This window comes from Mus caroli, chromosome 10 (genome assembly GCF_900094665.2).
Source record: "Mus caroli chromosome 10, CAROLI_EIJ_v1.1, whole genome shotgun sequence".
Classification (NCBI taxonomy): domain Eukaryota; kingdom Metazoa; phylum Chordata; class Mammalia; order Rodentia; family Muridae; genus Mus; species Mus caroli.
Window position 1 is genome coordinate 20917251 of NC_034579.1, and position 25139 is coordinate 20942389.

The window sequence follows — 25139 nt, forward strand, 5'->3', positions numbered from 1 at the left end:
CAGGACAGCCAGGGCTACACAGAGAAACCCTGTCTCGAAAAACCAAAAAAAAAAAAAAAATCCAATACAAAAAAAAAAAAAAAAAAAAAAAAAAAAAAAAAAAAAAAGTTTACCTGTGAGCTTCAAAATAAGGCCAGGAAAGGAAAACACGCCTGACTGCAGGCTCACATTAAATGCCAGTTTCGGTTTTATAACCTAAAGATGGTGGTCCTGGAAGTCACGGAGTAAGATGGGTGCGTGGGAGTCATTGTTTTAGAATGATGAGGTTAGGTATGGCTCACAGCCCTTCTCAGAACTACACCACAGCCTCTCAAAAAGCCGTGGGCCATGCAGTGGATACACCGGAGCCAGGAACACGATTTTGCTGGGCTGTGTTTGCTTAGGAGACCATTGAAACTCTGGTCTTAAGACTGGAAACTAGAGCATGATAGAGCCCATGACAAAAATGTGAAAGCAGAAGTATTTTACTGTACAGAGTTAAGTGTCAGGCTCAAGGGAGAATGGATGCCTTTAAAAATAGTGCTCTGGATTAGGTGACATGGGAACACTTGTCTCCAATGGGTGTGCAGTGACAAGTCCCACTGTGTGTGCAGCTGGCCATAGTCTCTGAGCCGGCACTGTGACAGTTGCCACTCTGGGTTCTCACTCTTTGCCTTCTTTTGTTTGGTTAAAAATACATTGCAGCATTCTGCACCTGGATCTTTCTCCCATCTGTTGTGCTGAGGTTGGTTATTAACGTCAGTATGTGAAGACCTCTACCTCTCTGTGATAATTTCTAAGCCCTTTGTTTGTGACTGTACTTGACATTTGTTGCTTTCCATCATTTTTGTGCAGTAAATTTACAGAAGTGAAAGTGTCTGCTCAGAACAACCATCCTCACAGACTGTGTGTTGTTAGGGATCTTCTGCCTGATTTAGGATTAAAGTGCTCCCTGTGTGCGATGGCCCAGAGTGTGAAGTAATGTCAGTTCTCTGGGCTGTTTTTAGGTAGTCATGGAAGCACGGGATTCACCTTCGTACTTATCAGTAACTGATAAACACGCTGAGCTGTTTTCTTCTTGACAGACCGGCCAGTGACTTATCTGTATAATACTTTGCACTATTATGAAATGTGCCTGAGAAACCGTGACCATCTCAAACGAAAACTTGTCCATGCAATCATTGGCTCCCTCAAAGATAACCGGCCACAGGGCTGGTGTCTCAGTGATACCTACCTGAAGCATGCTATGAATGCACGGGAGGACAACCCCTGGGTTCCAGAGGACTCCTACTACTGCAAGCTGATTGGCCGACTGGTAGACAATATCCTTTCTTCTGTCACGTTTCTTCCAGACTCTCCATAAATAGCAGTATTTTAGCTTGTAAGAGCGGTTTTTAAGGGAATATTCTTTGTATTTCAAAACCTCATTTTTAATTTTGAGTTGCTTAGGCCAACCTTAGACTCTTTGCCTTGGACAGTCTTCTGCCTCAGCTCCCCAGGAACTGAGGCTGTGAGCGCACGCTATACTCACCCTCAGGTCTCCAGTGTCAGTCTAACTGTGTAGTCAAAGCTGGCCCAGAACTTGCTGTATAGTCCAGGCTGGCCTTAGACTCACAGATCTGCTTCCCACACGATGGGATTAAAGTGGCCTTTATGATTATTTTATCTCTGTAAAATTTTTGAATCTTTAAATTGCATCATCATACCAGACGTATAGGAGTTTTCTCTGTTGCGACTCAAACTTTTTGTTTGTTTGTTTGTTTGTTTGTTTGGAGACAGGGTTTCTCTGTATAGCCCTGGCTGTCCTGGAACTCACTCTGTAGACCAGGCTGCCCTCGAACTCAGAAATCCGCCTGCCTCTGCCTCCCAAGTGCTGGGATTAAAGGCGTGCACCGGCTTGACTCAAACATAAGAGCAGACGTTATAGACATTTGTCTCAATAAAGGAAATCCTACTTCTGTATTAGAATGCAGTCTCTTACAGTGCAGGCATCAGATTGCTCCTGGAGAGCATTAGTCTGGTTGCTTTAAGTACATCCTTTAAAACTAGGTATAGCAGCAGATACTCGCACTTGAGAGGCAGAGGTAGGAAGATATCCAAAAAGTTCAAGGCCAACCTGAGCTACATAACAAGACCCTACCTCAATTAATGAATTAAATATTAAATTTTTGAGTACTTTTATAGCATACATGTTAATATACAGCAGTCAGACTTTGAACTAAATAGCCTTTGCTTTTTCTTTTTTTTTTTTTGAGACAGGGTTTCTCTGTGTAGCCCTGGCTGTCCTGGAACTCACTCTGTAGACCAGGCTAGCCTCAAAACTCAGAAATCTGCCTGCCTCTGCCTCCCAAATGCTGGGATTAAAGGTGTGTGCCACTACTGCCCGGCTAGCTTTTGCTTTTATTTTTTATGTATGTTTTTATTTCTTGAGTTTGATTTCATGTGTACAGTTATCAGCAGTCTACATAACATGTCTGTATACCATGCCTAAACAAAAGAATGTATTTCCTGTGGTAGCAGGCTTACTCATTTTTAAAGAAATGTTTACATGAAATTGCCCTGCGACTATAAAAGAAATCGGAAAAAGAGACCTGAAGCCACATTGTTCTGTCTCCTCCTGGTATAGCATCTGTTCTGAGAGTCCATGTGTAAGCGCAACCACTTGTTTTGTGGGTATTGCTCAGTGTGCTTAAGTCACGCAACACTTTTCTCATGATAGCTTATCTCATGTTTGCTTTGTATTGTTTATCCTTTTATGTTTTAATTTCAGTTAAATCACTTCTTGACAGCCTATAATCAGATCAGTTGATAATCAAATGAGATGTTTGGAACTTTATGAATCTGTAAACATATTATGTAAGTGTGAACCATTAATCTTAGAATAGTCAAATTGTTATTGCCTTAATCTTTTGCACCCATGGCGGGCAAGTCTCCAGGACCCTTCCCAAACTGTGACTGGAGATTCAATGAGTTTCCCAACCCCGCTGCCCATGCTCTGCATGTGACGTGTGTGGAACTCATGGCCTTGGCGGTTCCAGGCAAAGATGTGGGGAATGCCCTTCTCAATGTCGTCCTGAAAAGGTCTGTGTCCTTTTTCTTGAAGTCGGAGTCTGTTTACTTCTGACGGGGTTGCTGTCAGGCAGACCTGTGCCCCAGAGTGAGCGCTGTGCGTAACAGCCATCTTCTGGTCCCACTCTCACTGCTGAGGTGCAGGGGTAAGAGAATGACCAGTGGTCACATTCACTAGACCAAGGTTTGCTCACATGATACCTCTCTAACCTGCTTGTCGATAAAGTGAGTAATAATGTTAGCTTGTCACTATAAGTCTCTTTACAGCTGAGCAGGAGCAGGGGTAGAGCTTGTTAGAGCGTCTGCTCAGCAAGTGCTAGATAGTGGGTTAAGTCCCCAGGTCCATCCTCCACTCCAAAAATGTCCTCTTAAAAGATCAGCAGAAAGTAGGGAGAAGGTATAAAGTCCAATCGTTTTTCAGCCTTAAGACTGTTGTTAAAGGACACGCATACAAAGGACTTATTTTGTGTATTTTTTTTTTTTGAAAAAAAAATCAAACCATTATTATTTGGAGTTGATTGGTGAGTCATCTATACAAAACAAGATCCTTAGTCAAGTGTAGAGAATGTTTTCAAAATGTCACTTTTTTTTCCTGTCCTCTTGCAGCCAGCCCTTAGTGCCAAGGGAGAACATTACAGCGTGGATGAATGCGATTGGTCTGATCATCACAGCCCTCCCAGTGAGTTGCTAACTGTGGGTTGTACGTAGTGATGCAGTGTCAACCAGAGATATGCATACAGAGTAAGCTTGCCCCAGAAGCTCATGCCAGTTAATGAACTGCCTCCTTCTTCAGTCTTTCATACCATTGCTTCTTAAAAAGTTCTAGTGAGGCTGGAGATGCAGCTCAGTCAGTAGAGAACCTGCTAGCGTGCGCAGAGCCCTGGGTGTGAGTGTGCAGAACTTGGTGTGGTGGCACACACCCATAATCCTAGCACTTGGGAGGTAGAGACAGGAAGACTGAAGCTTCTAATTCATCTTCAGCTACATCACCAGTTTGAGACTAGCCTGGGCTTCATGAGACCGTGTCAACGCATACATATAGTTACAGTCACTGTCATTGTCCTTTTGCCGTTCTCTGTCACTTATGAATGTATCTGCTAGACCTACCTATCTCTTCCAGTAGCAGCTCCCCCATCCATTCTTCATTTCTGTCTCATAGTCTGGTCTGGTTTGGGCCAGTTAACATGCTGTGTATCCAGCCAGTCCTGCACGCTATGCTCATTGAGAAATGTTAGTAAATAAGACACTGTGCCGAACTTCTCTCCTCGGTCATCCGCCAGCTCCAGCCCATGTGACTTCTCCCTCCTCCTCTCTGACCTCCTCCTTGTCTCTTGAGCCTTAAATAATGTTGATCAGCACCGTGTTCTCTACACTTGCTGGATAACTCTGTGAATCCATGCTTTGTTATATGCTTTCAAAGTAGAATATAGGTATTTATTTCTGTTTTTACACGTGTCTGTCACAGGCTTGTCTGTATAGTAAAGATTAGCAAAGTCAGTTTACTAAATGTCAGGCACTAATACACTGCAGGGACTCATGACAGCCTCTCCCTAGCTTAGCCAGTCAGTGCAGAGCCAGTTAGCTGTTTCAGACTGTCCATTGTACACACACAAGCCAGACAAGCGGAAAACTTCAGTGGATGCAAAAGCAGCGGGGCAGCAGCTAGGCTTTGAGGTCCATTGCTGGGTACGTGGTATCTTTTTAACCAGACTTTTCTGATTTAAAGGAGCCATACTGGATTGTGCTTCATGACCGAATTGTGAATGTAATCAGCAGTTCTAGCCTGACATCAGAGACAGAGTGGGTTGGTTACCCGTTCCGCCTCTTCGACTTCACCGCTTGTCACCAGTCCTACTCCGAGATGAGCTGCAGCTATACATTAGCTCTAGCCCATGCTGTGTGGCACCACTCCAGCATCGGGCAGCTCTCGCTTATCCCAAAGTAAGCAGGGTTCCCTAATGAGATTGGGCATCTCTGTTCCTAAGTCTGACTTACAAGGAAGTGGCTCTCACTCATGAGGACTGCAGTGTGTGTTTCAGATAGCGGGCGCCCTGGTTAGTCAGAAGCCTCTTTTATTTCAGAATTGTTTAATTTCTTAGGTGTGCAAATAGTGATAGCTCATTTTTCCACTGTACTTTTAGGAGGCTTACTCAGATCTCTGCCCCAGAGTGTATCACAGAAATTGCCTTTTGAACTGAAAACTGGACTTAATCTATTTGCAAATTACTTTTTGTTGACTGTAAAAAGCTGTCAATTAGATCTAAATTTCATGAGAATGGCATTTCCGCAAATTCTCTTTTCCATTTAGGTAGGCCACCTGTCATTTAACACCTGTACTTTATATAGGAATTACTTTTAAGTCCGAAGTATTTTATTTCAGTGATCAGTCAGTTGAAAATGAGACCAGGTGAGTTATGCAAGATCTACAGGGTACTATTGTTACCAGGAGAGGGAGATGCTCAGACAGAGAGTGTGCTGTGTGGACGTGGAGACCTCAGTTCAAATCCCAGGAACGCACATAGAAAGTCAGACATGGCTGCACATACACCTGCAACCTCAGTACTGTGGGGAGGAGTGGAGACAGTCGGATTGCTGGATGCCAGCCCAGCTCCAGGGCTGCTGACAGGCCTGCACACACAGGCCTGCATGCCCACAGACATATGCACTCCACACCCACATACATGTACCCAGAAGGAAAGAATATTGTTACCAAAAGTCACAGGTAAAACAGCGCTTCCAGTCTTCTTACACTCTTGCAAGCAGTGTACTAACATTCAGAGGATTGAGCTGCTTGGACTTCACGTAGGTTTTATCTTCGACCCTCAGGTTTCTCACTGAGGTGCTTCTCCCGGTGGTGAAGACTGAGTTCCAGTTGCTCTATGTGTACCATCTCGTAGGGCCATTTCTACAGAGATTCCAACAGGAGAGAACCCGGTGCATGATTGAGGTAAGGTGTCATCTGGCTTAGTGCAAGTCGCAAAGAGCTGTTTCTCGACAAGTGTTTTGGTTAGCTGAAAGTTGTAAGGTGTGTTTCGTGGGGGCTGGGATCCACTTGGGGGCTCCGTGTGCCTGCAGGGAGTTTAGTGTATAATTCGCTGAGCTTGAGACGCAGGGGAAAGTAGCTGTCCTCAAGGAGGTAGCCAGGGTTGTGGGCACAGAAGTGTGTGTGAGAAATTACAGTAAGGGGACTGGAGGAAGGCAAGCATTTCTAAGAAAATGGGCAACAGTAGAACAGGGCTGGAGAGATGACTCAGCGGGTAAAAGCACTGGCTGCTCTTGCCAAGGATCTGGACTTAGTTCCCAGCAACTACATGGCAGGTCACAACCACCTATAATTCCAGCTTCAGGGCCTCCAGGTTTTCTCTTGTGGCATCTTGGGAACTGGGCATGCACATGGTCCACACACACACAGAGAATAAAATAGAAGACAAGTCTTTATTTTTGTTAATTAGCTAGCAAATGGAGCTCGGAGGTACACTAAGCCTAAGCATCCCTGGAGTGAGTTACTGGTGAGGTGATGTCTAGAAGGGGATCCTGTATCTTACTCTAAGAGAGACTTAGCTGTAGAGAGATATTCTAGTTAGGCCATTGCATAGCTCTGTGATCCCACTCTGAGTGTAGACTGTGTCCTATTTGCATAGAGATGCATGGGCTGTGACTGTCCCTCTGGACAAGTGCCACCCCGTGTCAGTGTGGGAGACTGGGTAGGTTGGGTTGAATGATTTGATCATTTAGTCACTTAAATAATCTAACCTTATCCGTCCGATAGATTGGCGTGGCATTTTATGACATGCTGTTGAATGTAGACCAGTGCAGCACGCACTTAAATTACATGGACCCCATCTGCGACTTCCTGTATCATATGAAGTATATGTTTACTGGCGACAGCGTGAAAGAGCAAGTAAGTTTGTCTTTTTACTTTTTAGTGATGTTTTAACCTATCAAACATAATACATGGTGATAAACATTTTTGTTTGGGGTTTTTGGCTTTGTAAGATGTCTAAGTAGTATCTAACCTCTTAAGGCTACAGGAGAACATAATTGTAGATACAGTGATAAAGAAATGATGTCTTAGCTTTCCCTGTGATGAAGGCAGCAGTGAGTAGACTACAGGAGAACATAATTGTAGATACAGTGATAAAGAAATGACGTCTTAGCTTTCCCTGTGATGAAGGCAGCAGTGAGTAGGCTACAGGAGAACATAATTGTAGATACAGTGATAAAGAAATGATGTCTTAGCTTTCCCTGTGATGAAGGCAGCAGTGAGTAGGCGCCTCTTCGAATAGTCTGCTCACCTGGGAAGCAGGTGGTATGGCTAGGAAGACCTCTCGGGAAGGAGGCTTTCCTCCCCCCACCCCGTTGGCTAGGGTGCATTATGGGATGTTGAACACAGTGGTGCAAGTACAAGTCACGCCATGCTACTCAAGAGGCTGGCTACTGAGAGTTTCTGAAGAGCGTGAGGGTTCTTAGCCTGAAGAACAGAGTCCCAGGAAGATGTCCTCATCGCCACTGCTCAGAAGGTTTTCTTCCCAGGCGTCAGACTTGTTCTGTCATGTGACACAGCAAGCCCTGTGGTGAAGCTGAAGGGATGCACCCTAAATCAACACACGAAGAGGCATTTCCTACTAGAGGTGGCAGGAAGTGGGAAGACCTTAGTCGTGTGTGTTACATGTGTAGGAAGCTGTGAGCTGTTCTGGGGGTGTCAGTAAGGCACATGGCTGCAGTGAGCCTCTCTCCTCAGTGCCTGGCCGCTGTTTCCTCTCTGCCAGGTTGGATTTCTGTCTGATCAGCACTGAGCAGTGGGCTTCATTGTAACGTTTCCACACTGGTGTGTGCTCTTTGACCATATTCACCGCTCTGTCATAGAAAGACAATTGCTGTGTCAGCATGGATACTGGTGTATGGAGCTGATGACAGGAAGACCATGCTCCTTTACACCTTCACAGCAGTGTCACACTTAACACTTCCCTCCTGAAAGAAAGCTTTTCTTTTTGTGTCTGTTTCTGTTCCCACACATAAAAATGGGCAGAAGTGATGAAGATTTTTTTTAAAAGATTTATTTATTATATGTATATGGGTACACTGTATCTGTCTTCAGACACACCAGAAGAGGGCGTCAGATCTCATTACAGATGGTTGTGAGCCACCATGTGATTGCTGGGATTTGAACTCAGGACCTCCAGAAGAGTAGTCAGTGCTCTTAACCGCTGATCTGTCCCTCCAACCCACTGATGAAGATTTTTAAACCCAAAATGTATTCTTTGTATTTGGACCTAAACTTTGGCACAGGAATAAAACAAAAAGAAACGTTGCTGACATTCCAGGCCTTCCCCTGAGATCAAAGAGCATTAGCACTGAGACGCTGGTGCATCTGTCCCCTTAACATGTTCTGAGTGCATGGCACTGCAGACATTCCTGCTGCTTGGGTCTAACAGTATGACGAGTCCAACTGTAAAATCAAGAAGACAGCTTTGGGGAGAACTATTGCAAATGCTTTCTGCTTCTGCTAGCATTGCATTCAGATTGGCTCAGAAGGATGACCAAGTTGGTAGATGTCCATCTCCTAATGGGAGCAAGTGTAGTTGTGGATAGCAGGGTAGCTAAGCAGGTAGAAGGGTCATAAGTTCTTGAAGTGCATGTGTAGACAGAGACAGGCACGTACACACAGAATGTATATACAAAATGTGTGTGGGAGTACACATGTGCTTGCCTGTGTAAGAAAAGAATTGTGTGCCAGCTTCCCACTGTGGCGTACTGTTGACAGCTGATGTCACTGAGTAAATGTGGACTCCGCTTTTCCGTAATTGTGCTCTCACTTCTTAGGTAGAGAAGATTATCTGTAATTTAAAGCCGGCTTTAAAGCTTCGTCTTCGATTCATCACGCACATTAGCAAGATGGAGCCGGCAGTGCCACCCCAGGCCCTCAACAGCGGGTCTCCAGCACCTCAGTCTAACCAGGTGCCAGCGTCTCTGCCGGCGACTCAGTGAAGCCAGAGGCACTGTGACTGATGCAGAGGAGTGGACTCACGTCTAAATCTGAACACCGTGCTAGTAAAACAAGAGCAGCCACCATGTTCAGATTGGTTTATTCTGATTCAAATACTGAATCCCTTCTCCTTGTGTATGTTTTGTCTCTAAGAGATTAAGTAAATTACATGTTGTTCATATTCATATCATTTTATTCAAATCTCTAGGAATGTTTCTATACTCAAGTGGCTTTTACTAGGCACTCTCAGATTTCCTGTCTTAGCCATTTTTAAATTATTGTAAGTAACATCTTTACATCTTGTATACATTATCTTAAAGATGCAGCACATGTGAAATGGCCATTACAAACCCTTTTATACATAAATGTCCTTCCAAATAGAGCCTTTTTATTAATTAAAGGGCCTTATACTTCACTTGGAACAAAGGACGTTTCATACTCTTGTCTTTTTTTTTTTTTTACTGCCTATAAAATTTTTATTGTAAATTTTAGATTTCCAAGTGGTTCCCAGTAAGTGATGCCAAGTTTCTACCAACGTAGGTTATGGGAGTTTTGCTTCGCTCTGAGCTCTCTATATGAAATGAAACCATCAGAAATTTAGAAATTTAATAAAGCCATGCTCAGATGTCTGATTGCCTGACTGTTTTGTAACTGAATCATTCGCCTCTCTGGGGCCATGCTCACCTGAGTCTTCAAGTCTCAGAATTTTCGTAACTTCACAAATTTTAAATGTACATATTTTAGTTCTGTAAGGCTTGATTTTGAGGTGCTAATTTGAAGGGAAATGGCACTTAAAAAGTGGAACAAATAAACTGTTTCTTTAATGAGCTACTATGATCTCCTACAGCCTGGAGACTGCCTTAGTGTCTGCACTACAGGTGTTAGCATCACCACCCGGCAACCCCGAGTTATTCTCGGTAAAAAACTATAATGGTGAATCCAGCCAGCCACTTCTCAGATCTGCACTGTGAGTGTGTTCCTCTGAGGCCCTGCAGTCACTTCAACCTTACATGCCATGTATGCCTATCTTAAAATTATACAACAGTATCGTTAATGTTTCTCAGCTAATAATAATTAGTCTTAGTCTTCTCCAGAAACTTTAGGAAGGACCCCAAAGTTATTCTTATCATAATCTTCAGTATGTTCTTTGTGCCACAAGGACTAGATTTCTTTGCTTTGAGATCCTAGAATGGGAACATTGGACACTGGTATGTGAATGAAAGTGTCATATAGTTATATATATTGACATTGGACAGAAGAATGAAAAGCAGTCTTGGAACTTTCTCAAGGGCATATATATTCCAGTAAATTTGTAAAAAATTCAGTTTTCTCTGAGTAGAATTTTAGAGTTACTCATGAGAGACATTAATAGAAGACAGAAACTCAGGTTTATAACTTGGGGAAAAAATGACTGCAGTAATTGTAAAGTGTGGCGTCAGGTGCTTTGTTCTCATGCCTAACAGGCTCCACCCAGCATGACGGCAGGACCAGAGCTCCCTGCAGTACAGTAGTTAATAGCTGCGTGTGGCTATTGAAGATTTAACGTTTGGAACTGAACTTTAAATTTTGACTAAGCTCTAATGTAAATAGCTACAGGTGGCCACTGTACTGTACAAGGTGCTTTAAAGGTACATCGCTATTTTGTGCAATTAACTCAGTAATCTTTATCTTAAACACCATAGAGGCAGTAATTCGGCTCATGCACTAGGACTGCACGTGAAAAGTCTGATGGTCAAGCCTTACTAACGTGCATTAATTTTTAAAACAATAAAAATCCCTTTGTGGAGCCAATTTACATTCCTGAGTTCCCTGCCTTTGCTGGAAAAGTTCAGGTGAGGGCAAGCACACATAACTGCATGTGTTCTGATAATTACAATCCATCCGCATTTGTAGTTCCCTTCTGCTTGTCTCATTACAGAGCCAAGGTGAGTTTTAGTTGATGAGGGATGCTGCAGATGAGAGGCCGGGCTTCTCCAAGCCTAGGTAACATTAGGTGGACTTCAATATATATCAGTAGCTCTTCTTTAATTCCTCTAGTTCCTGCATAGATGTTTGTGAATCCCTTCTTTGTGGACACCTGCACAACAGTCATGCTTTATATAAAAAAAAAATTGGTGTTATGTTTGCTTCGTAAAAAAAAGGGTGGTCTAGTACCAGTGAGCTTGGGCGCTGTCTAAGCCCGAGAGAGAGGCTCCATGTTACAAGAGAGGGACCAACTCTTTGTTTTTCTTTTTTTTAATATATATTTTTTATTCCATATTTTCCTCAATTACATTTCCAATGCTATCCCAAAAGTCCCCCATACCCTCCCCCCCACTTCCCTACCCACCCATTCCCATTTTTTTGGCCCTGGCGTTCCCCTATACTGGGGCATATAAAGTTTGCGTGTCCAATGGGCCTCTCTTTCCAGTGATGGCCTACTAGGCCATCTTTTGATACATATGCAGCTAGAGTCAAGAGCTCTGGGGTACTGGTTAGTTCATAATGTTGTTGCACCTATGGGGTTGCAGATCCCTTTAGCTCCTTGGGTACTTTCTCTAGCTCCTCCATTGGGAGCCCTGTGATACATCCAATAGCTGACTGTGAGCATCCACTCCTGTGTTTGCTAGGCCCCAGCATAGTTTCACAAGAGACAGCTATATCTGGGTCCTTTCAGCAAAATCTTGCTAGTGTATGCAATGGTGTCAGCGTTTGGAAGCTGATTATGGGGTGGATCCCTGGATATGGCAGTCTCTAAATGGTCCATCCTTTCATCACAGCTCCAAACTTTGTAACTCCTTCCATGGGTGTTTTGTTCCCAATTCTAAGGAGGGGCATAGTGTCCACACTTCAGTCTTCATTCTTCTTGAGTTTCATGTGTTTAGCAAATTGTATCTTATATCTTGGGTATCCTAAGTTTTGGGCTAATATCCACTTATCAGTGAGTACATATTGTGTGAGTTCCTTTGTGATTGTGTTACCTCACTCAGGATGATGCCCTCCAGGTCCATCCATTTGTCTAGGAATTTCATAAATTCATTCTTTTTAATAGCTGAGTAGTACTCCATTGTGTAAATGTACCATAATTTCTGTATCCATTCCTCTGTTGAGGGGCATCTGGGTTCTTTCCAGCTTCTGGCTATTATAAATAAGGCTGCTATGAACATAGTGGAGCATGTGTCCTTCTTACCGGTTGGGACATCTTCTGGATATATGCCCAGGAGAGGTATTACTGGATCCTCCGGTAGTAGGAACCAACTCTTAATGATCAATGTCTTCCATTGTTTTAGGGACAATTATTTGTATGCCCTATAGGAAAATCTATATGTATTCATATATAGTGGTATGGTATGTACATGGGTAAGTATGTTACATGTGATTGGAAAGATGCAGACAACAGAATTTTATTATAAAGAGTTTATTATACATCTTTTGAACAGCGTGGATATAGGCTACCTCTCTGGATATCTTTGCTTCCAACTGTAAATTGACACTTAACATCACTGTGTATTTTAAATGCTGGTGCATTTTTTAATTGGACATTAATTGATACTACTTCTTAAGGATAACTTATGCTAAAATGGAGAATACATGTTTCCTAGTTTTATAGCTGTTTTGATTTCCACATCCTGAATTTCATACCAGAAAGGAACTGCTGGAATACATACTTACTGGGAAAAAAAAAAATTTTTTTTTTTTCTTTTCTAAAAGAACAAGCCCTTGGGAGGAGAAGGCGTTTGCTTAGCTCTGTTTGGCTTGCTGTGATGCCCCAGATGGTTTTCATGTGGTGCATTCACAGTCACTTAGGCAGTTTAAGGTAGTCAGTCCCTGGCTTATGATTCCCCTCCCGTTTAGTTCCGAAACAAGCCAGGGTTAAAGCTACTGCCGTGTTCACAGTACTGTTCACCTCCTCTGGTGTCTTCCCAAGAGTGGGGTTCACTTCCATGATATCCAGTCCCGAAAGCAGCCCTACAACAAAAAAAAGGCATAGTGATATCGTTGATCAAAGTCTGTGACCCCCCGACTCCCAAATGTATCTGTGGAGAAGAGCTGGTGACTGACAGTAAACAGGTTGTGTGTCACATCATGTGACGGGTAATCTAGAAGAAACAGCGTGCTTGCTCTCCAGGTCAGGAGGGCCTACATCCACACTGGCCAAGTGCACAGCTGCTGCTTCAGTGCCTCAGACTCTCCTACCTGTCTTGTAAATTTCTTCTGTGATGTAGAGACCTTCTCTGTAAGATAGGCCTCCCAGAACTGGTGTGCCGGTAGCCGGGGTGAAGGCCGGGTCCAGCCCATCGACATCAAAGCTCAGGTGAATCGGCCTTTTCTTCCTGTCAGGAAATAGGAGAGGCTTTCAGTGTAAAGTGGTTTAGGAGTCAGTAATCAAATGCAGGCCTGACCCTGCATTATAAAAGCATCACATGGAAATCCACGGTTTTACCTAAATTTTATTAACAGCCTGTGCGGACAGGAATGTCAGGAGGAAACCTTAGTCATGAACACACGCACACAAAGCATCGTACCTTCCCAGCAGGTAGCTGAAGGTCTCTTCCATCACCTTGCCAATCCCCTGCTTGTCTACTTCAGTCATGGAGAAATACTTAATCCCCAGAGTTTTTATTATATAGCTGTAAAAGAACAGATTGCAGTTCATTGCAGTTAGTAAGGCTGACTTTTCTTACATTTCCTTTGGGTGGAAAGATTACTATAAGTCCTGTGAACTGTGTATATATGCACCTAGTTGTATTTTAAGAATAAACTGTTATAAATTGTCCAAATAATACTATGGTCTATAAGTGAATATAAACACGTATGCTTATGTAAATACATGCATATATACATATATACATAGTGACAAAAAACCTCAAAACTCTTAACAGATTTGACCAGTAAAGCATTCCTAGCATATAAAAGAACATGGAATAAACTTACTGTTCCCCAGGGTCTACGTCTCGCAAGCCAATGTACACGATGTCTTTGGCAGATATGCAGGGAGTCACCCAGGAGAATCCTGGTACATCTGGGAACTAGAAACAATGGTGTTTCCATTTAGATAAATATGTTTCTCTTCGACAGTACTGGATTTAATGTTGAGCACAGACAATTACATACATCTTAACATTTCTTAACATCTGTACCTCTGTTTCGCAAGCCAGAATTTTGAGAGAAGTTTCTAAGGAACAGGGAGGAGCGCTTTCTCCTGTGGTTCCGATAAGTGCTTCCCAGATCTTAAGACACTGAAAGCCACACATGGCCACACACTCCTATCTCAGCACTCAGAAAGCAGGCAGAAAGTTCAAGGCCAGCCTGGACCACCTAGCAAGAACCTATCACAAAACACACACACACACACACACACACAGTGTAATCTGCATGGCAAAGCTGCCATTTTGATAGGCTCAGAGGTAGAGGGGATCTCTTGGTGAGAAAGGAAAAGCCTGTGGTGTGTCCTTAGAAGAGGCAGGAACCAGGAGCCCCACTTGCCCATGCCTTGTGACATTGTTGGCATGATTCTGGGCAAGTTGGTTTCCTTTGAATCTCTGCAGACCTGCTTAGAAAGGGTCAGTCTGCCCCATCCACTACAAAGCGCCGTTTAAGAATCCAAAAAGAAAACAACCCTCTGCATCCATGTTTCCACCAGGCATAGGTTAAGAATGTACTTAGTAAGCCTGTAGTGCCTTGGTCTGCATTGAACATATACACACTATTCACCTGACAGTACAATTGTAACTATTTTCATAGCATTTGATTGTATTAGGTATTATAAGTGATCTAGAGCTGATCTAAAGGATGGGGGCGGATACACACAGGTTACATACAAATACTGTGCCATATTATTTGAGAGACTTGAGCATCCAGTTTTAGTATCTGAGATGATGGAACCTCGTGGATACAGAGACAAGTGCAGATGGATGCAAGCTGTCCGGGAAGAACCCCGCCATCTTTATCAACTTGTCTTTTCCTTATTTACTACAGAGAAGATAGCTTCAGTCATCCCAAGAATAAAGTGCAAGAAGGCTCCCCCTGTTTGCCTTCTCCCTCCAGAACCACTGCGGAGAGTTCCCTCTTGTGTGAGTGTGCGGAGGAGTCTTTTACCTTTCCTTTCAGTTCCTTCAGGAGAAAGGACACAGGTTGCCCATGCAGATTCCCAGAGCTGGTTGTCAGGGGAGTGTTGATGTCAGTGTGAGCATCCACCCAAATGACACATAGGTCAGGGTGGACCCTAGCGTGGCCAGAGATGCTTCCAACTGCCAGACTTGGGAGGAAAAGAAGGCGTGTGAACATCAAGTTTGCAACATCATCACATACTTCAGATTGCTACCTCATGTACTGTGCCTGTGTGATTATCCTTTATGCCCAGTGAGCTCCTCCATAGACCTTAGAGGTACTGGTTAAACTAATTTAACAGTAGAGAAGGGATGGTTCTCGCCAGTCACTGCCCTTAATAATGTCAGTAAGAAAGATGTGGGTGGTTTTACCTTTTAACAAATCAACTCATAATAAAAATTACAAATTATAGCGTATCCAAACAAGCACCAGCTACACAAATTCCTTAGCCCTGGATACTCTTTAGTTCTTGGGGTTGAACTCTCCTCTCCCTTGATAAGTACTTGATTCTCGGTGTTCAATCATGGCAGAGCCTTTCAAGTTGGTTGGTGTGCTTGTTTGCTTTTCAGAATGCAGCCCTTTTTGAGTTGGGAAGAACCCCTAGAAGTTCCCTCATCCCCTGTGGCCGGGGTCTCCCTGCCAAGTCAGCGCTCAGCTCCCTTAACTCCCTACCTGCTCTCCATACAAGGATCCACTCTCGTCATCCAAGCCATCCAAATACTCCTGACTCCAAACATGAGACGAGAGTGGGAGGAGAACTGAACGGTACCTTGCTCAGGCAGAAGCTAACACGGCAGGTCAGACATAGGATGCCAGTGTCGTCGCCCCCTGGAGACATAGCAGATGCCACCCAGAGGTCTGAGCATCCGTATCTCGAACAGTTCATGCCTACCTAGGGTTGTTTATTCATTTGGCTTGATGTCTGCTGTGACTGTCTCACCTTCAGGCTATCTTAACTGTCACTTCCAAATGTCCCCACAGAGAAAAGAAAGGGAGCTCCAGGCTCCCCTCAGCTTCCCAGTGGAAGGCCTGCTCACAGTGCCAGGCAGGAAGCAGCTTCTGCTTCAAGAGCAGCAGGAAAGTTCTCACTTTTCAGCTCCTTGGGCCTCCCAGGACAGGGTCCCATATCCAAAACAGTGAACCGCTCTAGGCACGACACTGGTGTTTGTTTTGGTGAAAATGTAAAGCTCGTTATCTGGCAATATGGATATGTATATATACATAGATATATGCATACACATGGAAGCATTCCTGATTATATGGCAATATGGATATGTGTATATACACACAGATATATGCATACACATGGAAGCATTCCTGATTATATGGTAATATGGATATGTGTATATACACACATATATATGCATACACATGGAAGCATTCCTGATTATATGGCAATATGGATATGTGTATATACACACAGATATATGCATACACATGGAATCATTCCTGATTATCTGGCAATATGGATAATCCTTTTGTGCATAATAAGTAGCAACAATGAACTCTAGGCTGTTGATCTGGAACAAAACATGAGATATAACACAAAAGCAGTTGTAAAACTGATCATGTGTGCATGTGAGTTCTTTGAAAAGTTTTATAGTGCTTTTGTAATGAAAAGCACATATTTTAAAATTGTTCACCTAAATGAATTGTGTACATAATCAGTAATCAAGTTTAGTAAACTAACTTTCCCCAGAAGCTAATCTCTAAAATGTAAGATTATGCCAAAATCCACAACTTATTTTTTGTTATATGGATAAAGATATTTTTTTGTTTTTTTGGTTTTTTCAAGACAGAGTTTCTCTGTATAGCCCTGGCTGTCCTGGAACTCACTTTGTAGACCATGCTGGCCTCGAACTCAGAAATCTGCCTGCCACTGCCTCCCGAGTGCTGGGATTAAAGATGTGTGCCACCACGCCCGGCTTTTTTTTTTTTTTGGATAAAGATATTTTAAGACTTCAAATAGAGCTTGATCTATGTTTCCATAGTAAATTAACCCATACAATGTCTCTAAAGAATATATATATATATATATATATATATATATATATATACATATATATATGTGTGTGTGTGTATACAGACAGACATATATATATGTACATACACATATATATATATATATATGTTTTAAAATAAATATTTCATATGTCCCAAATGCATATAAGTAGTTAACTACTGTAGCATTTTCTAAGTTTTCTGACCCTGCCTCAGTGATCCTGGTTTTCTATATCAGAGTTGTGTCTAGAACCAGTTTATGATTTTGCTCTGGCATCATGTCCTGGGGAGGCCTGAGGAGCTGGAATGTGAGATTAGATAGATTGATTTTATAAATATACAAATCTATGGAGAGATAGAGGGAGAGGTAGCAAACCCTCTCTTGGTCTCCTCATGCCCTTTGTGCCGACCCCCAGGGATGTAGCAGTCCACACACCTGTGGTCTCCACCCAGCACCACACTGACTCTTCCATTCTTCTGGACCTCTGCCACCACACCAGCCAGCTCTTCATTGGCTTTCCCCACAGACCGTGGGTTCTTCACAATTTGAAAGGAGCTGTCATTAGGGACATCAACAAAGGCCAGGTCCCCGTGGTCTCTCACGTCATACTCTGCCATTAAAAGTTTTAACGTTACTAGATAGAAACAGGTTACAAGCCAGCACTCTAGCTGCTGCGTGCGTGCCACATAACAGGCCCTCCATGTTTCCTGAGTCAATCCATGGACAAGGATGCTGAAGGATGCTAATGATAACTGTGATCTTGATCCAGTAGTGAACAAGTAAGTGTGTATAGGTGTGTATAGATGTATATAGGTGTGTTTGTGTGCACCCAAGTGTTAAGTGCTTTTTATATTTCTGTCATAAGCATGTTTGGTTTAAAAATTAATATTTCATATATCCCCCCCAGAAATACATCAGAAGCAGCTAACATGCAGTAGTAAAGTGCTATAGCATTTTGTAAGTCTTCTGATACTGGTCTTCATTACCCATGCTGTCACCTGCTGAAGCCTTCAGTGTCTCCTTGACTCACCCACATTGTGTGCTGAAAATGTCTGTGTTTAGCCCTAAACCTCCCAATGCAGAGAGTGTAGGAAATGCACACTTCTTCACATTTAAAACAAAACAAAATAAAAGAAACAAACAAACAAAATGGCAAAGAATCCAAAGTTCCTAGGAACCTGACTGTGCATTTTGTCACAAGCTCTGACATGACTGTCTAGACCGGAGACTGTCCTGTAGCACTTGGATATAGGATCTGTTCAGGGCTTCAAATTAGCCATTGTTGAAGTATTTATTCTATCCCTGTGCACTTGAAACTTAACCACAGATTAAAGAACTTTCATCTGATATGTAACAAGTTTATTCTATTTAACCCAGGATAAGGCCACTCACTCAGGTTTTCTGTTCTCCAATGAGTGGCCTTCCTCCCTCCTGCCTTCCTCTCCTTTCTCTTTCCTTCTTTCTCCCTTCCTCCTTTCACACTCCCTCCTGCCCTAGCGCCACCCCTATCCTCTTTCCTTTCTCGCTTTATGAAGTGACGCTTATCCATTAAAACTCAATCATTTGAAATGTGTAGGCCAGGAAATGTGGGAAGCACCTATGATCTTGTAACCCCCATCATACAAACACTTCTGTTCCTCCATCAGCAGTTGCCTGCCTCAACTCCCAACAACTATTTATTGCTTTTTTTTAGCTGTGTTTCTGTCTTCCTAGAACCTGACATCAACTGTAGTTGCTCATTTGTGCCAAGCCTCCCACTTAGCATGCTGTTGCTGAGACCTATCAGTGGCCTTGTCTGAGCTGAGTCTGAGCCTTTCCATTGCTGAATACTACATCATTTCCTGGGTCTACCACTCTTTACCCATGAACCAGTTGGGTACTTTATTATTTCATTTCTTTATTTTTATAAATATTGCTGTTACTCATGTACAGGTCTTGTATGTTGATGAAACTGTGACCCTGCTTTCTAAATTGGCTGTCCATTTTGATCTCACTGGAAAATGTATGCATTCTAGCTGTGGTACCTTAGCGGCACTTCACTGCATGCATGTCCACATGTGTGCAAACTAGATGCTGCTCCTATTACAGTTAGCATTGCTGTTCTCCTTTATTCTCACAATCCAGGGATCTTCTTGCAATAGTAAGGTGTATTTCTTGCAGCTATTGTATTTCATTTCTCATTTCCCCAACTCCCCTACCAGCCACCCAACCCTCTTTCTTATATCATACATCCTTTTGTACAGTCGTTTGTCCAGAAAGGCCAAACAGCCAAGTAAGGAAGTGAGGCTATTCCATCTGTAGTGTCTCTTGGGCATCCTTCCCAGACCCTGTTTCTTCAGCAGGATGTGGATCTGTTGGTTTAGCAAATCCCTCAGAAGCCCGTCCTTCCTTCAGAGTGAGAGGGACATTATCTGATCACCTTTCAGTTTTAAAATTACCTGTTTCTTTAAGTTTTTCCAGCAGGCCAGCTTTCCTCAGTGCTGCAGGGCCTTTCTCTACCCCTCCTCGAGGCTGAAGAACAGAAAAAAACACAGTATTCAGTCATGATTGTGACTAGCCAATGCCCACAAGAAAACTTACTCCTCAATCAATTGAACTGTTAACATTCAGTGTTTAAGCTTTGGTGGGTCCAACACCCTTATATATTTTCCCTTCTAATCTTTGCAGTAAGGTGGAGTGAATTGTACCTATGCCAGGAAGAGAGAAGATTCACAAAGTCGTTTTCATCCTGGCAAATAGCAGACCAAGTAGCAGAAGGAGCTCTGTCACTTGGTCTTGGAATACCAGGCCATGCTTGCCTCTTCCAGCACACTCTGCTGTCCTCAGAATAAACACTTATTCCATGCAAGCCCATTAAGCATGGACAGCAAGTCGCAGCCTATGTACACGGGTGGTTGTTTCAACGCTGATACAAAAACAGGATGCTTCTAATTGGATCCAGAACAGGGAGTGCCATGAAGGCTGGCGACAACAGAGGATCTTTGGGCTGGGTCTTGCAACACTGGTAGATGGTCAGGAAAGGTGACAAGCTGGTGAAGAAACTTTGCAACCTGGGGGGAAATCTAGGGCAAAGGGTTCTGCAGGGGAAGACGGTGACCTGAAGAAACCCACCTGCAGGTCCTCACGGCAGGCAGTTAGGGCTCTTGGGGAGAAACCAGATAACCAGGAAAATTGTCACCTGAAACCTTTGTGGACAGCATAGTATTTCAGATTCCCACCCATTTAAACCTGACCTGAGAAATGCATCTTGCTGAGTCCACCTTCCTATTCAGAAAAATTCTTCCCCAGCCCCCCTTGGCCAATAGAAGTCTAAAGAAATAACTCCTCTCTCTCTCTCTCTCTCTCTCTCTCTCTCTCTCTCTCTCTGTCTCTCTCTCTCTCTCTNCTCTCTCTCTCTCTCTCTCTCTCTCTCTCTCTCTCTCTCTCTCTCTGATCTTGATTTCTAACACTTTAAAATGTTCCCCTCCCAAATAAGAGACACAGAAAGGGATCTTGGCCAGGAGATTGGTGACAAAAGTCATGTGTGCGTACCCTGAGGATTGGGACTGTCACCCTAAACTAAGCAAATACTTCCTCTCAGGTTAAATGACAGATGATCTTCCCTAGCGTCTAGACAAATCTATGGTGTCAGATTTCTTCTACCGGTCACCAGGTACCCTGAATATTCTGCCTGACAAGTTCTTCTCTTTGCAGCTCATAGATCGTTTTCAATCTCATTTTTTCAATTGCTTTATATCATGTACATATAGTCATGATGTTTAGCATAATGTCTGCATCCCTGGAGACACTGGTAAAGTAAACTTAGTTTAACATAGCCATCACCTTAAACGTTTCTCATTTCTCTGTAATAAGGATATTTAAACTCTTTTCTGTTTTGGGGCTGAACAGTGCTTAAGTTTCTCTCTCTCTCTCTCTCTCTCTCTCTCTCTCTCTCTCTCTCTCTCTCTGTCTCTGTCTCTCTCTCTCTGTGTGTGTGTGTGTGTGTGTACTGGTCAGCAGAGTGACCTGGTCAGAGGAGAAGAGACTAGGGACAGAAGGAAGAAGAAGGACAGCAGAAGCCACCCTGAGGGGAGATGGACCATGAGCACATGGCCAGGAGAAACAGCGAGTATCTGGGCACACCACTGGGGAGGAAGCCAGGCCAGCAGTTAAATGAGGAGATTAAGGGTGACCCCCAGTGGTTGTCAAAGCCTGAGTTTCATTTATTTGTAAGCTGGCCGGGGGTAAGCTTAAAGTGGTTGTACTTTTGTCAGGTTTCAACCTAAATGTTTTACCTGTGGAGTTCTGCATGGTGCAGTGGAGGACTGACATATAGGGGATAACCCAAGTTAAAATTTAAAAAGACTCACTGGTCTTTCTCCTCCTTCTCAGGCAGCAGAAGGAATCCTATAGACCTTAGTTGGCACTGTGTTTGCTGTGACTGTTGGTACGTTTATCAGTGGAATATGTAGGGTTTGTTTTATTTTGTTTTATTAGTACATACCCAGCCTCAGACTCACCACATACCCGAGGATCACCTCTACCAACCACAGCCTAGCCCTTCACGATGACATTTCTGGCATCCCACTTTATTTCTTTCATTAAACCTATGTCTTATGATTGCTCTATGCTCATTGCTTGGTTTCTTTGCCCACTTTGTAAATTTCTTTTTTTAGCATCCCTGACTAAAGTGTCATGCCCAGCCCCTTACTGGCCACAGGTAAAGATTTCCTATAGAGCTGAGCACAAGCTTTGGAATAAGACAATCCTGCCTGGAAGCAAGCACACAGTGAAGAGTCCATGACTGAGTAAATGGGCAGAGTTCTCTAAGCCTTGGCTAAGTCAACCACAAGATGAAAACAGTGCCTCTCACTTTGTAGTTGGTGCCCCGAAATGAGGTGAGGCAGAGAATGGGGTTGTTCTCAGACTCAAACTTTTGTCTTCCCTCTACTCTTCCTTTTTCCCTAGTGTCAAACTTCTACCACACTTAGGTAGGCCTGGGTAGGCCAACTATGTATATGTGTTGACAGTTTCACCCTCTGCCAAATGGCTTCCTACAGGAAAATATACCTCTGTTCTTACAGGCTTGACACAATGATCTCCAGGCTCCTGCCCACAGCTAAGGGGAATCTCTGTCAGAGGAGCGTAACTGAGACTGGGAGAGGGCAGTAGATGGCATTTGAAGACAGAGTCCCCTAGAAGGGCTTTGACCATGATGGTGGCCTCTGCTGATGCCCAGAGGCCAAAGTCTGTTTCCTTCCTGCCTTCCTCCTGGGTTCCCTCCCTTTTTTTTTTTTTTTTTTTTAATTGTTGCTGTTGTTGTCCTCATTTTCAAGTCTGTTTTATAAACCATTCCAAGGATAAATGCAGGGCTGGTGAGATGGCCCAGTGCCTGAATGTATATGAAACTTGCAGCGATAAACACACACACACACACACACACACACACACACACACACTTAAGAAGAAAAGTAAAAAATTTAAAAACAAAAGAACAGGTGAGCATATTATGGATTTTTTTTTTAAATATTTGCTTCATTATGTGTGTGTGCATGTGGGGGAGGCTCATGGAGGCAGAAGATGATGCTGAATTCTCTGGAGCTTGAGCTATGGGCAACTGTGAGCCGTCTGATGTGGGGGATGGGAACGGAACCCTTGTCTTCCCAAAGAGGAGCAAGTGCTCTTAACCACTGAGCCACTTACCCAGACCCATATCGTGGTTTTAAAGGCATCATGAATCAACAAAATACCCCCATATTCTAGTGTTCTGGGAGAGCTCTGTGGAGGTTTTCCATAGAAGGTGAAATGCTGTTTACTGATACCAAATACAGTCTGGGTCTCCAACCTTCCACAATTTGTATAGAGAAGAGGGTGTGTATGGGGGTGGGGGTGGGGGAGAGGAAAACCCAGAGTATACCTTTAGGTTTCACAGTTTAAAAGGCTAAAGGCTGCCTGAGTCTAAAAGCCAAGAGAAAGACCCCACATAAAACAAAAGGACCCAGGAGTTACATAACCACCTTGCTTGGCTTGGATTTCCCCCCTTCCTTTTTAAACACAGATATTTGGAGCCTAAGGCATTCTGTTATCTCATTCTAATTAGCAGCCTGAGTGTATCCAAGCAGAGGGGGAATGGAGGAGCACATTTAGGCAGTGCTGACATGTGTGAGTCACTTAGGTGGACTAGGCAGAGATTTATGGACCCATTAGTCCTGACAGGGTGCAGACTTGATGTATTGTTTTATTTGTTCTCCTTAAAGAGAGATGTAGCCCCCCCCCATCCCACCCACCCCCAACTAATACTCATAAAATCATCAAGCTCAAAATACCATGAATTCTTAGCAAACTTGCAAAAGCTCTATTATTTAAGTTATCCAAATTAAAACAAGTCTAAAGACTACCACCACCCATTACATTTTTCTAAGCATGAATTACGTAACCAGATTAATGTGTTTTCTTACAATCTCTCACTCCATACTCAGAAAACATCAAAAGCACCAAGAGCCACCGTAACTAGGAGAGAAACTGCAGCCCAGATACAGGTGATCTGCATCCAGATCATTTTTCTCAAACTTTGTAGTGACTCTTCGTCTTGAAATGGACTTTGGCAGGATCCAAAAGAGGAAGTGGGTTTAAGTCGGCAAGCATACTATGCCACACAGTGGTGAGGAGACTTGAGCACTAGCACCTGGAGCCCAGATGGTGCTGGGAAGCTTGTAGCCCCAAGGCAACGCCTGTTAAGTGTTAGAATGTAACATTTCCAGCTTGCAGCTAGACCACGATGCCTGGCAAGTGTTAAAATGTAACATTTCCCAATAAATACCAGTCATTCAAAGCCAGACTCACCTGTCCTTTTGAGAAAGGCGCTCCGATAATCTCTAAGGACTTTGGCTTGGAGCTCATGCTCTCTCTGGGATCCAGCGACTGCTGCTGTTGCATGTGCACAGGCTGTCCAGCTGCTCTCCACCGCCGTAACCCTAAAAGACAGAGGGCACATCTTTTTTCCCCCCTTTAAATCAGGTTGGATCTGTTTGTCCAACAACTGGCTCCGCCCACCGAATGGAAGAATGACAGAGTCAACAGAACCTCCCCATCAGAGGAACCACCGTTCTTCCCTCTGAGCATTATTCATCCGTCCAGTTCACACCCTTTTGAAAAAGCCAGCTGGATGACATTAATCTCTCCTCAGACAATTGACAATTATGTGTGATTTCATAACCTCATGTGAAGTGCTAGGCTTCCAGCCCGGGCACCTCAGGGCAGGGTGCTCACCTTTTCCAGGATTTAAGTCCACTGGGGATTTGCAAGGTGAGGCTAAAACAGCAAGGGGGAGGCTGGGGGGGTGGGGAGGGGGGGGCGGGGGTTTAGGGGGGGCGGGGGCGGGGGTGGTGTCTCTTACTTCCTTTCTGTTGAGCATCCTGACTCAAGGCTTCAAGTTCTGGGGAAAGTGAGACACATTTCATGTGTCACCAGGTTACACTGTCTAGGAAAGCATGGGGCTGGTTTTTGTTTTATATTGTTCTTGTTTATTATTATTATTATTATTATTTACAGGAAGGCATCGTTTATTTCCCTGACAACCCAAAGCAGTTCTATTTTTGAAATACAGTCTCCAGGAAAATCTCATTTTTGGAATCATGATATACCAAGATAGGGAAAGCAAACTAGCTAATATGAGTTTTCTTTGTCGTGTGCCAAGTGCTGTTCTAGTTAATGTTCTTTCGTTTCCTGTTTCCTCTGTAAGCTAACTTCACACTGAGCATCATTCTTATGCTGTTTTGCTGGGGAAGAGACTGCAGCTTGGTGAGGTTGCTAGTCACATACAGGTTGCAGAAGAATCGAAACGGAGCAATGGGCATTCTGCACCCACCAAGCTGCCGCGATCCTAATCTACACACCAGCAGAGTGTCAGCAGGGCCCCCTGAGATCTAGGGCAGATGAGAGAGGCCAGCCAAGCCCGATGACCCGAGTTTGACCCGCAGAACCCATTTGGTGCAAGGAAAGCGTCAACTCCTCCAAGTTGATCTCTGACCTCCA

The 25139-nt window shown here is 43.6% G+C and overlaps 2 protein-coding genes across 4 annotated transcripts in view; one reads left to right on the forward strand and one right to left on the reverse strand.

The window, feature by feature from the left end:
- The window catches only part of Med23 (mediator complex subunit 23), a 71101-nt gene extending 61442 nt beyond the window's left edge, over positions 1–9659 (forward strand). For all 3 annotated transcript variants that reach the window (XM_029482505.1, XM_021173847.2, XM_021173848.2), the window contains 7 exons: positions 1065–1301; positions 2895–3060; positions 3655–3727; positions 4775–4989; positions 5875–5995; positions 6818–6949; positions 8872–9659. In XM_029482505.1, the coding sequence (XP_029338365.1) occupies positions 1065–1301; positions 2895–3060; positions 3655–3727; positions 4775–4989; positions 5875–5995; positions 6818–6949; positions 8872–9036 (1109 nt within the window). In that variant the 3' untranslated portion in view covers positions 9037–9659. The remainder of the gene's footprint in view (positions 1–1064; positions 1302–2894; positions 3061–3654; positions 3728–4774; positions 4990–5874; positions 5996–6817; positions 6950–8871) is intronic.
- A 2756-nt stretch (positions 9660–12415) lies between these two features.
- Positions 12416–24116, reverse strand: Arg1 (arginase 1). Its single transcript, XM_021173919.1, has 8 exons — positions 23949–24116; positions 19565–19637; positions 17562–17736; positions 15113–15272; positions 13949–14043; positions 13540–13644; positions 13211–13347; positions 12416–12982 (listed from the first exon to the last, which is right to left on the reverse strand). Exons 1-8 carry the CDS (start codon positions 24039–24041, stop codon positions 12813–12815), a joined length of 1008 nt encoding a protein of 335 aa, XP_021029578.1. The 5' UTR covers positions 24042–24116; the 3' UTR covers positions 12416–12812.
- Positions 24117–25139: the final 1023 nt, after the last annotated feature.

Excerpts from the sequence above, each read along its gene's own strand:
- Arg1 (XM_021173919.1), bottom strand. The coding sequence starts at position 24,041 with ATGCAACAGCAGCAGTCGCTGGATCCCAGAGAGAGCATGAGCTCCAAG. Across the intron at positions 19,638-23,948 it reads CGCCTTTCTCAAAAGGACAG|CCTCGAGGAGGGGTAGAGAA; the intron begins GTGAGTCTGGCT and ends TCTGTTCTTCAG. Across the intron at positions 17,737-19,564 it reads GGAAAAACTTAAAGAAACAG|AGTATGACGTGAGAGACCAC; the intron begins GTAATTTTAAAA and ends TTTTAATGGCAG.